The 16,138-nt window shown below is 40.6% G+C and overlaps 1 protein-coding gene across 1 annotated transcript; it reads left to right on the forward strand.

Annotated features, from left to right (window-relative positions):
* Positions 1-1,641: 1,641 nt before the first annotated feature.
* On the forward strand, positions 1,642-5,962 carry LOC128745632 (prostatic spermine-binding protein-like; the record flags this gene model as incomplete). Its single annotated transcript, XM_053842706.1, has 3 exons — positions 1,642-1,730; positions 1,802-1,921; positions 5,473-5,962. Coding segments are annotated over exons 1-3 (699 nt in total), but the record flags the coding sequence as incomplete, so codon positions are not given.
* Between the last annotated feature and the right edge of the window lie 10,176 nt (positions 5,963-16,138).

Here is a 16,138-nt window from a genome sequence, read left to right on the forward strand (position 1 = left end):
TGCGGGGTAAAAGTTCGATTCACGGACGGGGCAAAATTGCGATTCATGGACGAGTCAAAAATGTATAGCTAATTATATACAACTTTAGGCACTATATTACAGATACTAGAAATGGAAGATCTGCAGAAAACTGTGTGAAAACTGTGATGTTGGCCGAAGAAAAACAATGTGTTTCCGCTGTTGAAACAAAAAACAAACGTTTGGAAAAGTTTTGATCTAGCGGAGGCTGCAATACACCACCGCAAAATAGAAAAGGTGCAAATTGAGAATATTCCTTACCAAAACAAAACGCAGATTGAAGATAATATGGTTTTGTTAGCTACTGCTGGGCCAATTTCATGGATTCGAGCTTCGAACTTTTGCCCCGCGGTATTCGCACTTTTGCCCCGCTGGTGGGGTAAAAGTGCGAATCGGCACTTGATCAGAAGAATGAAGAATTTATTTTTAACAACACTATTGTTCCAGATGATTTATAGTTGAATGTAAAGACATTGAGTAGCTGCATCACTATAAAATATATTTTGTTGTTGTCCTTCTTTATATCTCGCGAAAATTGATGACAACTTCAAACATCGCACTTATGCCCCGCCCTGCTCTATGTTAAACAAAACGATAGTTTTTAGAGCGTCTTAGTAGAATACAAAGATTGAAATTAAAGAAAACTTTTTTTACGATTGAATTCCACTATTAATTTTATTCACGACAGACACGTATTTCGCCTACAACTTGTAGGCTTCATCAGTCATGTTCATCATGAGTTCGAAAACAGACACTGGTGAAGCCTGCAAGTCGTAGGCGAAATACGTATTTGTCGTGAATAAAATTAATAGTGGAATTAAACCGTGAAAAATGTTTTCTTTAATATTAGTTTCAAAACGATGGTTGTCATTGTAAAATTGATTAAAATGATTAATTAAATTAGTTAAAAAGATAGAGCTGTGGCTATGTATACATACATTATAGGTTTGTTAATACATCAAGGTTTAAAAAAATGCTTTTTCCATTGGCGTCTCCAACCATTATCATTTCTGTGTAATTCCACTATAGTAGGAAATGGTTTAATTGTTTATAAAATAGATATCTATTGTCTAATTGTTCACCATCACGCATCTCAATATAACACGTTTATATAGACATGGCATTCAAGCGTGAGAGTTATCGAATGGTGGCAAGCAATTACCGATTTTGTGTTTTTTTTTATATCGCACACATTTGGTGAGTTCAATGCCTCTTGAACAAAACCACCAATCAGTTGGCTATTATATCGTTGCAATATTGGTTTATCGGCAAGTGAACTTTTCCCGGTGCATCTTTTTCTATACTTATCTTTCGTGCATTTTAATTCACTACTGGTAGCCGGTAGCAAATTAAGCTCACTCGCTCCGGCTAATAACGGTAAGACAAGTCGATTTGATTTCAGCTAGATTGAAATTTGGAAGGTAAAGCTAGTTTCTATCGCTACCGAAAGCTGCGGGTAGGTTTCAATCATCCCCGGGAACTGTCATTTTCGAACGAGTTGCGTGCTGCTCCGCTAGGTCGGTTGTGCGATAATATTTCATTTCCGTAACTCGCGGGGCCCGCGTTGATAATTTCCCATAATTTATGTCCAAAATTAGCCGTCAACATAACTCATCGCACGGAATGCTTGTCATCCGAAAGGCCAACTATTTCGAGTCCGCGAACGTGTTTCTTTGTGCCAAACAGCTGCCGAACGACTCCGGGGGTTGCTGGTAAGTACAAAGACGTAGTGGTTACTACACTTTCTCACTTTTTCTTTTTTTTTTATTGTTCCCCTCCCTAGCCTTTCGCGAGGAATGGTGGACCCGTGGGCGCTTGTCCGTTTGGGGGCCAGTTTTACGTTTATCTCCCGGCAAACGATCACGAGCCGCAAGCCGGACATGGTGCACACCGGTCGAGCAAAGTCCGTCCCGCTCGGTCAGCTCTGTTGACCGATCGGATCATACTAGCAAGGCCTTAGAGAAAAACGCGTTTGGACACCGCACGCGTCAAAGCGGTAACGATCGATGTTTATTGCATCATAAAACAGGAGTAAGCAAGAAAAAGGTAGCCATTTCAAATAGCGCGCACAAAATGTGGAAGTTGCCAGTTGTGGCCGGTTGTCAAAGCGGATGCAGCTGTTTGATAGAGCGACTGCCTCGGTGGCAACTTTATTGCGTTGGATAATTTGGATCCTTGTTACCTAATATTGCGGCTGATACTAAAAGCTTGAAAAGTTGGTGAACTTAGCGGCAGCAAGCATCAATTGGTCGCAATTAACCGGACTGCCAGAGACGTCCTGGCACAACCGAGGCAGTTTAGTGCAAAAGTGAAAGGTTTTGGTTCAACTTTCATTAATCATTCTTCCACTTACATTACCAAATTTGTGCACACATATGTTTAACAGCGACAACGCCGAGTGCCTACAGATTCGGGTTGAAAACATTTCCAATTGGCAAAACGCTTCGATTTTGGGGATCAAGATGTGAACAAAACGTTGTGGTTCGGCAATATATGGTCGTTTTGACGACTTTCTCCGGATGTTCGATTATTCAAATTCGATTGTTTGGCTAACAGATGTGACGGTTTTCGAACTGCAGAATGAATTAACCAGTGATTCAACTCGGTTTTGTGACCACAACAGAAATTTTTGTCATTTTTGACCTCAAACGTTTAGAGATTTGGCAGCATTCCAAAGAGAAGTTAAAAATTCATCTCCTTTCCAACCATCGACTGATGTATTATTTCAACTGATGAGGATAAGAATCAGTGCCAAACGTAAGAAGAGCTTTCTTTAGCGTTAGAGTTTAGCCAGCAAGTCATTTCCAAGCGATTGCATTCGAAGAGAATGTTTTAAAAGTGATGAACTTGCGTTCATTATGCTTTAAAACGAAGGGATGTGAGCGTTTTTTTTTTTGTCTGTTCGGTCTGGCAATAAAAGACGGATTCCGTTTATCGCATCATAACTGAGGATGAAAAATGGTTTCTTTGTTGAAGCCCAAAGGAAAGACATTCGTGTAAACTGTCAGGTTACGCTACTACGTCGTCCACTGGCGTAATACTGCGTACTTGGTGTTACTTGTAATGGTCATCTTATTTATTTTGAGCTTTAAAACCAAACGACACCATCACTGGAAAACAGTATCGAATTTAATTGGGGTAATTAAGCCAAGACCAGAATACAAGCAGAAATCGCAAAGGGTGATTCTACAACATGACAATGCTCGGCATCGCGTTGCAAACCCCGTTAAATACTAGTTGGAAAAGCGTAAATGGGAAGTCCTATCTCACCCGCTCATGTTTTTATTCATGGTATCGGAGTCGGATTTCTTTCCGTGTAGCGATGGACAATACTTACAATACACATAAATGGCACAAAAACGATTCAAAAATGACACGACAATTGTGCCTAAAATTGAAAAAAAAAAGTCTGATGGTCTATGCTTAGACGAACTAACGAAGAGTTCACGTAAGGCTACGAATGTGATTTGCACGACATTTTGATAGCACCATTTATTGTGATAGATCAATTTGAAGTTAAATTGTCTTACTACTAACATGTGGGCAGGCAATTAAAATATCAATTATTAGTTCCTTTCGACACACTACTTTATAGCTATAGCTTTATAGCAACTAACTAACGCAAAATAGCAAATGAAACGCTCAAAAACTATTGTCGGATAAGAGAGTCTTTGATTTTCCTCGCTTTGAAAATTGCTGCATTACGTCACAAGCACAAATATCTTTTCAGCTCTGTTTCCGTGCAAGTCAACAGTTCCGAACAATTTTTTGCAGTATATGGAGGTAATCTGGCAAAAGGAAAGAATAACCGCTAACTTTTCTATGACGTTGCACTTTCAGGACTCCAATTGGGGTAGATTCAATGTTTAAAGACAAAATCATCAAAAGACAAAATTCAAAAAACATAGAGACAAAAGACATCAAAATTGGCTCAGTTAAATCACAGACTAACAGACGTAACACTTCGAACAAATTTTCCTAACAAAACATCGTTTCAATGACACCCCTAAAACTTGGAAAAAACACTAGTATCACCTGATGCACTCTTCGCGCTACGCAAAGCAGCTTGCTATAAATTTAGCAATGCTATAAATTTACTTGTATATTATCTGGCAACAGCGCCAGCGCAAGCGAGCGGCGTTCTCGGGCAACGACTGTTGTTTGAGTTTTGGATTAAGTGAACATTTGAAATGATCGGCGATGGAATGAGGCATCAGTGTTACGTCTGTTAGTCGGTGGTTAAATGTTCAAACGAAAAAAGAGGGTTGGGGTTGCACTCTGGCGTATTTCCCAAGCACAGATATCAAATTGGTATACACTCAAAAAAATCGACACGTCGCATCCACGTGAAAAATCATGTAAACTTCTGTACAGCAACTTACGTGAACTTCATGTACTAGTTAATGGGAAAGTTGATCAAACTTACCGGGATCGCACGTAAACTGGTTAGTATGAGTGTGAGTTACCAACAATTCACGTGAATGTTACATGAAAAGTGTGAGGGTGTGTAAACTTGACGTGCTGATTTTTTTGAGTGTAGGTTTAAACGATGTAAAGAATCTTCGACGTGTTGGGACTGGGGGGTTTTGTTACTTTTTATGTATCAAGGAAGCCACTCTAAATAGAACATGTATTTAACTGTCGTTCGTATCTGTGAAGCAAGGTATGTATGCGGAAATTTGACCTTGAAACTTTCCATTAATTTTTACTATTTAGTGGTTAGATATAAGAATATGCAAAAACATAAACAGCGCTAATGTAACACGAAATAAATACAAAATTTAATCCAAAGTTAACTAAAATAACAAATAAATTAAAACATAATTGTACAGTTGAAATGACTGATAACGAAGATTCGAAAATAGTACAGAAATTCTCATTGAAACAGGGCCACTACTAACACGAGGTCTTCAAAAATTGGAACTTTTGCACTTGATTGGTTGAAAATGGTTGAAAAATTAAAGTTACATTTTAATACCTCGAAATGGTGAACCCCTCGTTCGCCAAGGTGCCTAACAGTTTAAAAAGAAGTTGAATTTTGAGCAAACCGTGAGATCTATATCATGTGATATTTCATAAAACCTTGGATTTGGTTTCCATATTGGATTTTATAAAAAAAAATCAAAAAAAAAAAAGTTTTTACCATGAGCCTTGCAACCGATTTTCATTTTAAGACCACCATTGTAAAGCTGAGAAAACATGCTACAAGAAAAATTCATAAAATTGGGTGTGCAAAGGCATTAACTGAATAAAACAACCAGTAACTTGTAGCAAGGTTCAAAATTTTCATGTAATTATTGTGAAGTTTCCAAAATTTGCTATGAAACAAACTATACACGACACGGTCTCGTAAGGAGGAGAGATAGGGCTTATAAACAAAGTGAAAAAAAATTGGCGGCCATTTTGTATTTGGCCGCTTTCGCCATAATCCACCCAACCGATTTCAATTTCAAGCCCACCTTCGTATAGAGCTATCCAGCTGGTCGCTGATGATGATGATGATGATGATGATGATGATGATGATGATGATGATGATGATGATGATGATGATGATGATGATGATGATGATGATGATGATGATGATGATGATGATGATGATGATGATGATGATGATGATGATGATGATGATGATGATGATGATGATGATGATGATGATGATGATGATGATGATGATGATGATGATGATGATGATGATGATGATGATGATGATGATGATGATGATGATGATGATGATGATGATGATGATGATGATGATGATGATGATGATGATGATGATGATGATGATGATGATGATGATGATGATGATGATGATGATGATGATGATGATGATGATGATGATGATGATGATGATGATGATGATGATGATGATGATGATGATGATGATGATGATGATGATGATGATGATGATGATGATGATGATGATGATGATGATGATGATGATGATGATGATGATGATGATGATGATGATGATGATGATGATGATGATGATGATGATGATGATGATGATGATGATGATGATGATGATGATGATGATGATGATGATGATGATTTTCATCTTTTATCCCCTTGGCACTTATGCACTGTCCGAAAATAGGTCAACAAAGTAAATTGAGCTCGGAACGACGTGTCGATATGTGGTAGTCGACAGAAGCTTCAAACCATAGAGTCGTACTCGCCCTCCCCCCAACCCTCGAGACCATACCGCTAGTGCGCAATATTTATAACGGTAAACCTCAAAAACCGACCGCAAACAAGTTGTTATAAACTTTTATTAGTTTTTAAATTATGGCGTAATTTGAGATGTCGCATGATAAATTTTTGTTCATGTTAGATACTGGCCATTTTCAATAACGATACCTAAATGAGTAAAGTTTTTCGATTAGGAACAAGCACACCAAATTTGAACGAAATCGGAACACTTTTACAGTTGCTCGTTTTCCTATCAATACTTTCTCAGATTTGAGTACAAGTTGTAGGTTAAAACACGGCAAAACATTCCCGTACACGACATTATTGTGAAAAACTTGATCATCATTCGTATTCTGAGTATTTCAACCCGCACAACAGGCATGCCTTCTTGAAAATCTCTGGTAAAAGTATCGAATTGGTATTTTGCCTGTAGTACAAAAACTTTGAGGAAAATGGGGCAAAACAGACTTCTAGATTATGTAATGTTAAAATGAAATTGTTCACATACCTATTACCTAACGTTCTTCTTCTTTCCTTACCATAGAATCTCAAATTGGAGAGAGTTTGTACATGATTCTTTCAAAACTATTAGAAGATAGGTGTAAATGGGGCAAAATGGGCTACTTTTCGTCATTTCCGCACGCTGAGACCATCACCAATCAATTTCTCGTGATTTTTTACATAAGAAAAGTCAGTTCCGTTTTTTCGGTCGATTCTGCCCACTGTGCAAAAGTTTATTTACCATATATTCCTCCTCGGTGGAACCCCCCTCTTTTCTCAAAGTCAGTTGCACAACTGCAAACGGTTTAGATGCAAGAGAAACACAACCCATTTTACTTATTTAGATCTCTCCCCCCTTGTTAGGGATTTTCCCTCATTTTGTCAACTTTACAGTGCTGATTCCCTAATATCAAGGAACATTTGTACCAAGTTTGGTGAAGAACCGTCCTGGCATTCCGGAGTTATACCCCCCCCCCCCCCCCCTCTTGTTACGACCCCCCTTTAAACCCCCCAGTGCTGATTCCCAGTGTGCCAAGTTTGGTGGAGATCGGTCGGTTATATAACTAAAATTGGCATTATTTTTAGTTGTTGTCGTCAGATTGGGATGGTATAAGCGTGATCAACTTTTCGCTATTGGCGAATTTCAATGAACTGTTCCCGAGCATATCACGGGAACCAGTGATGCGGTTGTTTCTCAACGGTAATCCATTCTGTCCTACGACACATAAATTGTTAAGCTTCGTTCAGTATTTTAGTTGTTATTAGCTTTTGAAATCTTTCATTCAAACGTTACACTTCTATTTTCGTTTTCACAAAACTGGAATACTGGAATGGCGAAAACTGGGTCTTGGGGGTCGAAAACTGGTGCCTCAACATGCATCACAAATTTTACTTTTACCACGACTTTTTCAAATATTCGGTCTTAATTTTTATGCTGAAACGTAGCAAAAATGTTCCTGTTTAATGTAGGCCAAACATTGTTCATCGATATACAGCTATATGGTAATGAATCTCGGTTTTCTTGTTTGCTGTCTGAAAAAGTGGCGATTTCTGGTGCCGTTACCCGAGTAGGCTTGTACAATAACAAAGATAAACAAGATAAACAAGGTTAGGCATAATGGACGTTACGCATAATAGACGATAGGCATAATGGGCGTCTGCTGTGTGTTGCAAAAGTTTAGTATCGTATCTTTTTAACAAGGTTTTAGTACGCCATTGAGAATCAGGCTAGTTCCTTCAGGCGAGACCTTAAAACCCTCAAACGGGTAAGACCGTCCGTAGACGGTCTTCGCTTTTGGAGCTCCAGAGCCACATATGAAATTTGTCTTGAATTGACAATATAAAAAATATGTTCAAAACAGGTTTCCTGATATTTTGATATTAATATCGCAACATTCAGAACATGCGTTCAAAGTTATCATCTTTGAAAAACAAGAATTCTGAAAAATTCTGAAAAAAATTATGGTGCAAATATTTTTTTTTACTTTTGAAGAAGAACAAACTGTTCGACCTCAAATTATTATTTCTATGATTCGTTTACTTGCTTTTTTTCAATTTTGTGTTATTTTTGAACTGAAAAAATATTTGGATAGAGCGTTAGGCATGAAAAACTAAAAAGAGAAATTTAACTTTTTCCAGATAAATATTTTTGACGTAGGACTACGTCTTACGGCAAGTTTTGAGATAAGGTGTCATTCCAAAAAATCGAAAAATGCGAGCGTCACGAAAAATGAAAGGTTTTGAGCGCTAATAGCTCAGCGGTTTTCCGATCGATTTTCAATATTCTTACACCAATCGATCGGAAAATCTTCTAGGAATTGACCCAAATGAAGAAAAGTATGGATTCTTGATGTTGAATTATTGAAAAATTGAAAATAATGAACCTATGTTTTACCAGAATTCTCGCTTCATGATTGGTTGGAAGATTCTTTACGATGATCTAAACCTATACCAATTTGATATCTGTACTTGGGAAGTAAGCCAAAATAAGTGACGAAGTCTCCTCACTTCAACAAGATTTCTTATCACCGCGGTTAAACCTAGACCATTTTGATGTCCTTGCTTGGGAAGTACGCCAGAAAGAGTGTTAAAGCTCGCTTGTGCCAACAGATTTCTTACGAACGCGATTAAACCTAGTCCAATTTGATGTCTGTGTTAGGGAAGTATGCCAGAAAAAATGACACAAGCTCGACGTCTCAACAGATTGCAAATTATTTACTGCGAGACATAGAAGTGCGAGAGATTAGAAGTGTAGTGAAAAGGTGTGCTGTTGATAAAATAGGATTGAATTGGTAAAATCCTTTCAACGAGGGGAACCATGGGTAATAAAAACAATCTTTAATTTCAGTAAGGTAGCAGGAAAGCAATAGTTTGTGTTCTTGATTTTGTTAAGTGGTTTTCAAATGCACAATCTTTTGAGAATTGAACGTATGCAATGTTACTACTTTGATAATTGTTACATACAACGCATGTAGCATGTTTATATGTTGCATATAGCATGTATACATGAAGAATCGAATGATTACAAGCATGAATACATGCTACTATCACTACAAAAAGACTTACGTAGTCCTGCGTCACCTATATATGCGGTCGTGTCTTGTACACAATCCCTCTGATTTTTCATGAAAATCAACAAACGAGCTTCTTTCATGGTGAAACGAGTGTACTTTCATGATAAGTGATGCTTGATCGTATCGTTTTTACGATGTTGTCCGTTAGAGGGTTAATTTAATTGAAATCTATTTTCACAAAATGCAACGCGGCCTATTTTCATTATCAGTAAACATCGTTGAGTATGTAACGAATTAACCTCTATTTCGGAAGTGTCAAATTTCTAACAATCAACGGCGAACTTTGTCGATTGGTAAGTCCAAGTAATATTACTGCCACTCATTCACGTAAAAGTGGCAGACGCTACCGTATCGCAGACTTGATGGAATAAATCAATTGCCGCTAAAGTATAACAACAATGTCATCATCAACCTTTTTAAGTGTTGATGACGGGGGGCCTAGGTCGCAGGCACTGAACGGAACAATAAAATTAAAGTTGCCGCTCATCAAAGCCGCGTTACAATTTAATGCATCTTAACCGAAGAAAAAGTGTAAACCAATTATGGGCTGACGGAAAAAGTAGCAATTTACAACTGACGGAAGAGCAGTGGAACCAAAAACTGCTGTCTTTCGCCACTCTGCTACTGTAGGATTTTTTTTGGGCATTTAGTCTTTCTTTCGAACAAAACAACTATGGCATCGTGTTTTAACTTCTCACACGTTATGCAACTTTGACTTCAGCTATTCCCTCGGAAACGGGCAATCGATGGTGCTATTCACCCACCACATTTTCTCAGCCAGCTTGTTTCAATCAGTTTAACGAATTTTTTGCGGACGGAAAGTGGGGACAGAAATTTTGTCATTATCTAACCTAACTTAAGGTCTAACCATTCACGTGTGATCACGAACCTATTACTATAGAGAAACTTAAATGGAGAGAATGGCCAAAGTAACTCAGTAGCTCGCGATTACTTGTCATCATTAAACCAACGCCAGCGCCACACATTTCACATCTACAGTGAGTGTCGTTGGTTTAAAGCTGCGAGTTATTAAGTGATTTGGTCATTCACTGGTTGAGTTTCTCTATATTTCTATAGCTGTTCAGCGCTCTATAGCTTCAGCGAATTATTTGGCACTTAGTTTGTTCGCGATGTACTGCGAAGATAATCTAGCATAACTGAAATCCAAAACCTTATAATTAAGCTATTCGTTGACGTCCCAAATAAATTATACCAAGAGTCCACTAAATATTCAAGAAGACTGAGTAATTTGCGCTTTGCGTACATATGCAAACTAAGTGTGGCCGGCGACCTGCCATTGGACGCAGCTCCACTTGGTCTAACCTTCGAGCACACTGCGTGTCTCTGCGTCTGATACCAGCCGGATTTGAGGTGAACACCATTTCTGCGGGGTTGTTGTCCGGAATTCTCACAATATGCTCCACCCATCATACCCTTTCAGCTTTAGCTTCAGCTTAGGGGTTTGCCGAAGAGCTGCGCCAGCTCGTAGTTCATCTTTCTCGTCTATACAACGTTCTCACGTACCCCGGCAAAGAAAGTCATAGCTACACGACGTTCAAAAACAACTAGTGCTTACCAGACTTTAGGGTCTTGAGAACACCATAGTAATCACGACTTCCGGCAAAAATACGTCTGCGCTGCAATTGTTATGCGACGTCACCGCTGACCCGAGGTATATAATTTCGTCCACCATCTTGAACTCGTCCCCATCGACTACCACAATCGATTGCGCTCGGTTTCTCCTGTTAACAAGTACTTGGTTTTAGACGTATTCACCACTAGTCCAACCTTTACTACCTCACGTTTCAACTCAGTGTACTGCTCAGCAACCGCCTGGAACGTCCTTCCGACAATACCCACATCATCAGCAAAACAGATAATTTGGGTAGATTTAGTGAAGGTCGGGCCCCGCATGTTAAAACCCGCACGATTTATACCACCTTCTAGCGAGACGTTGAGACAGGAGGCAGGAAATACCATCGCCTTGTCGAAGTCCCCTGCGTGTTTCAAACGGGCCCGATTCCCTCACACAGTTCTGCATACAGATCCATCAAGGACTCAATCAGTCTTGTCAGCTTCCTGGGAAAGCCATTTTCGTCCATGATTTTCCATAGCTCTTCACGGTTGATAGTCCCGTAGGCGACATTGAAATCTATCAATAGGCGGTGCATAAGGAATTGGTATTCGCGACACTTTTGAAGGCTTTGTCCGAACTCAAAGATTTGGTCCGTTGTCGATCGCCCGTCAACAAAACCAGAATGATAACTTCCTACAAATCTGTTTGCTAACGGTGATAGACGGCGAAAGATAATCTGAGAAAGCACTTTATAGCTGGCGTTGAGAATGGTAATCGCTCGATAATTCTCACATTCCATCTTGTCACCCTTCTTATATATTGGGCATATTACCTTCTCCTTCCACTCCTCCGGTAGCTCTTCTATTTCCCAGCTCATGACTATCAGCCAGTACAGACAGGTATCCAACCTATCTTGATAAGCTCCGCTGGCTGCGATGCTGTATTTGCCAGCTGCCTTGTTGTTATTTAGCTGCTTGATGGCCTCGACACTTCATCTATTGGGGGAGCTGGCACATCACCATAATCCGCCGTACTGGTGTATAGTCATTCTCCCTGCTGTCTTGGTATTCCGTCTCCGCGCCTCTCAAGTGCTCCCACCCTTCGATCACCACAGGTTCATCCGACAAGATCGCTCCATCTTTATTCCGACCAGTTTTGACTTTCGGCCAAAGCCTTTGCGGGATACGTTCAACTTGTTGAGAATTAATACGTTTCCTGGGAACGATACAGCTACTCCATGTCCTCGCACTCTATTTCTTGCAAGCGGCGCTTCTTATCTCGATAAAACTACCGCTGCGTTGTTGATGAACGGGTATGTTTGGCTCTACCTAACCCGGCAGCGCTGCCTCAAGGCATTGCGTGTACTCAGTTGCGACTTCATGGCGCTCGGTTTTGCTCGGTTTTCGAAACAATCTGCGCCGTTTGGGACCCCCGTTTTGAGAGTTGGTCTCTTCGTATTGAAAGAATACAGAAACGTTTTGTCCGAAAAATATGCCGCATGTTACCTTGGAGGAATCCAGATAATCTGTCATCGTACGAGATTGGTATTGGTCCGCTTCAGCAACGGCGGAAAGATATTGTCGCTAATACGGCACATAAAATACTAGTGGCGAAATACGACAGTCCTGCTATACACTGCTACACTGTCCACCGCGACCTCAACGACACCAACAGCTTTTACATGTGGGAATACACCTTACCAACTACGGCTTGCACGAACCGTCATTTGGCAACTGAATACAACCGTCGAAGGCAGAATTCTAATTTTTGACACTTAACCTATATTATTTTGATTTGTATTGTATTTATGTTTTATGTATATTGTATACATCTATCTAGCAACTCCTACCCCTACCTCCACGTGGTACCAGCTGGAATACGCGTAACCTTAGCGGAGATCGGGTAACCAACCCCGGTGGAAACTAAGGTCGTATACCAACAGGGGAGGCGGCACAGTGTGTCTCGACACTGCAAGATAGCAGCCCCATCACGAGACTCGGTAGCGTAAGCCCTAGTACGGCTACCTATCTAAACACAACACAACTTACAACAAGAGTCAAGAAATATCTTCTCGGAATATTCGGCATGGACCAAGGCGACGAAATAAGGACATGGAATGGAGACTTGGTACCTGGAGCAGATCGCTAAATTTCGTTGGTGGCGACAGGGTGCTGCTCGATCAGCTAGAAACCCGAAAGTTTGGCATCGTGGCACTGCAGGAGATCTGTCGCAAGAGCGAGAAGGTGTGGAGGATTCGTGGCGGCAGAGCCCGATTTTTCCAGAGTGGTGGAGCTACCAACGAGCTGGGAACGGGCTTCGTAGTGTTGGGCAAAATGCAGGATCGTGTAATGGATTGGAAAGCGATCAACGAGAGGATGTGCGTGTTGAGGATAAAAGGCCGTTTCTTCAACTACACCATCATAAACGTGCATTGCCCACACGAAGGTAGACCCGACGACGAGAAGGAAGGGTTCTATGCGCAGCTGGAGGCAACGTACGACAGCTGCTCACCACGGGACATCAAGATCGTCATCGGGGATATGAACGCCCAAATCGGCAGGGAAGCAATATATAGACCGGTGATCGGGCCCCATAGCCTGGACACCGACACGAACGATAACGGCCAGCGATGCATCAGTTTTGCGGCTTCCCGAGGCTTGGTGATCAAAAGCATCTTCTTTCCTCACAAAGATATCCACAAGGCCATCTGGAGATCACCTAACTAGACAACCCGCAAACTGCCGAAAACTACGCGCGCGTACTGGATGAAGCTCTGCCTTCTTCTGTGGAGCTAGATGCTTCGACCCTCGAAAACGGAACGGATGGAGTAGGATACGCTCGGCCGTCAACGAGGCCGCAACCGCGGTGCTGGGTATGGAAACCTCGAGTGCACGAAATGATTGGTTTGACGGGGAATGCCAAGAAGCGATAGAGAGGAAAAAAAAGAGCTTGGGAAAACTATCTGAGCATATCCACGAGAGAGAATTTGGCCAAGTATCGACGAGCGAGGAATGAGTTGACCACGATCCTGAGAAGGAAAAAGCGCCAGAAGGAGGACAGAGATCGTGAGGAGCTTGAACAACTATTCCGGGCTAATGATACCCGCAAGTTTTACGAGAAGGTGAACCAAACTCGCAAGGCCCACACACCAAATCCTGACATGTGTAGGGACGAAGGAGGGGATCTTATCACAAACGAGCGCGAGATGGTCGACAGGTGGAAGCAGTTCTTCGATGAACACCTCAACGGCGATATAGCAGCAGGAGACGCAATGGAAGTTAATCTCGGAGTACCTACAAACGACAACAGCGTACCGGCTCACGATCTCGAAGAGATCGGACGAGAAATCGGTCTGCTGAAGAATAATAGAACCGCCGGGAAGGACCGACTCCCAGCAGAATTCTTCAAAAATGCCCAAGAACCGCTAGTAACGGCACTCCACTGGCTGATTTCAAGGATTTGGGAAGAAGAGAAACTACCCGAGGAGTGGATGGAAAGCGTAGTCTGTCCCATCTACAAAAAGGGCGACCGCCTAGACTGCTGTAACTACCGCGGCATTACGCTGGTCAACGCTGCCTACAAGGTGCTCTCCCAGATTTTGTTGCGTCGTCTATCCCCAATAGCAAGAGAATTCGTAGGGCAGTATCAGGCGGGCTTTATGGGGGCCCGTGCCACTACGGATCAAATTTTTACTCTCCGACAAATCCTTCAGAAATGTCGAGAGTACAACGTGCCCACGCATCATATTTTCGTGGATTTCAGAGCAGCATACGATACCGTTGAACGCGAACAGCTATGGCAGATAATGCACGAGTACGGTTTTCCGGACAAACTGACGCGGCTGATCAAAGCTACTCTGGAACGAGTGATGTGCTACGTGAGCGTTTCGGGGACACTCTCAAGCCCTTTCGAATCGCGCAGAGGGTTACGGCAAGGAGATGGACTGTCCTGCATGTTATTCAATATCGCTATTGAAGGTGTGATCCGGCGAGCGGGCATCGAAAAGAGAGGAACGATCTTCAGCAAGAGTAGCCAACTCCTAGCCTTTGCAGACGACCTCGACATCATTACTAGAAACCGTGGGACGGCAGAGGTAATCTACGCCAGACTAAAAACGGAGGCTAGAAGGATAGGGTTACAAATTAATGCGTCGAAAACCAAATACAGTGGTTTACCGATTTTATCTACCCATTCGAAAATTTTTGGTAGATATATTTGGAAAGTAGACAATTTTGGGGAAAAATAAATTGCTCCAAAATAATTTTCTTCAATTATGTATTTTGGCGTAATTTTACGCATGTCAACCATTAGCCATAATGCATGTTAACTCAGCAATATTATGAAAAAGACATATCGAAATTCAAAATTGCTCCGATTTTATTCAAATTTTGTGTACTTATTCCTTTGCAGTAAATTTGAGATCCTTATTTTTATTTAGTACTTAGGGTTCTCTTTTCTGAGTCAGTGTGGTCCCAAAAGTTACCATTTTTCCTCCTTTTTTTCTTTGATAAATTCATAACTTTTGATCCATTGAACCGATTTCAATGATGTTAATACCAATACCAAATGGAAAGTATTTTAATGAGCTTTTCAGAAAAAAAATATTGGACTAAAGCCCAAACTTTTTTTTATTATCGCAAAAACATTGAAAACATTCACTTTTTATGTTTCCATGGTGTGTAGACCAAAGAAATTCAAAGTTTTCATGAAGTATCGAGAACGTCAGTTTATTGTTTCCTTTTCTGAAAAGGTAATTAAAATTTCTTTTATTTGGTAATAAAATTATTAAAATCGGTTCAATGGTTCAAAAGATTCGAATCTTTATGGAAAGAAAGGTGATAACCATAGAGACGGGGTGTGCCCGTTAGCATTCCAGTATAGAAAATCACAAAGGATCATTATTAAATGTTAAAAATATGCGTACCAAAATAAACGGAAGTTACTTTGCGTATTTGACTTCAGCATTATTATACTCATTCTGTGTATAATTACATACCACAGATGCCATATAGTAAACTATAAAATACAGAGAAATATTCCCTGTTATGCATAAATTCATGAAATCTTCCAAATTTTTATGCTGAAATTACAATTTAAAAAAAGGTAGATAAAACCGGGTCTAAATGGTAGACAAAATCGGGGGTACCTAAATTCGGGTGTAGATTAAACCAGGTGTAGATATAATCGGAATACCACTGTATATGGTAGGAAGAGGTTCCTGAGATAGTAACGTTTGCCTCCCACGGACAGTGACTATTGACGGCGATGAACTGGAAGTGGT

This window comes from Sabethes cyaneus, chromosome 1 (assembly GCF_943734655.1).
Source record: "Sabethes cyaneus chromosome 1, idSabCyanKW18_F2, whole genome shotgun sequence".
NCBI lineage: Eukaryota > Metazoa > Arthropoda > Insecta > Diptera > Culicidae > Sabethes > Sabethes cyaneus.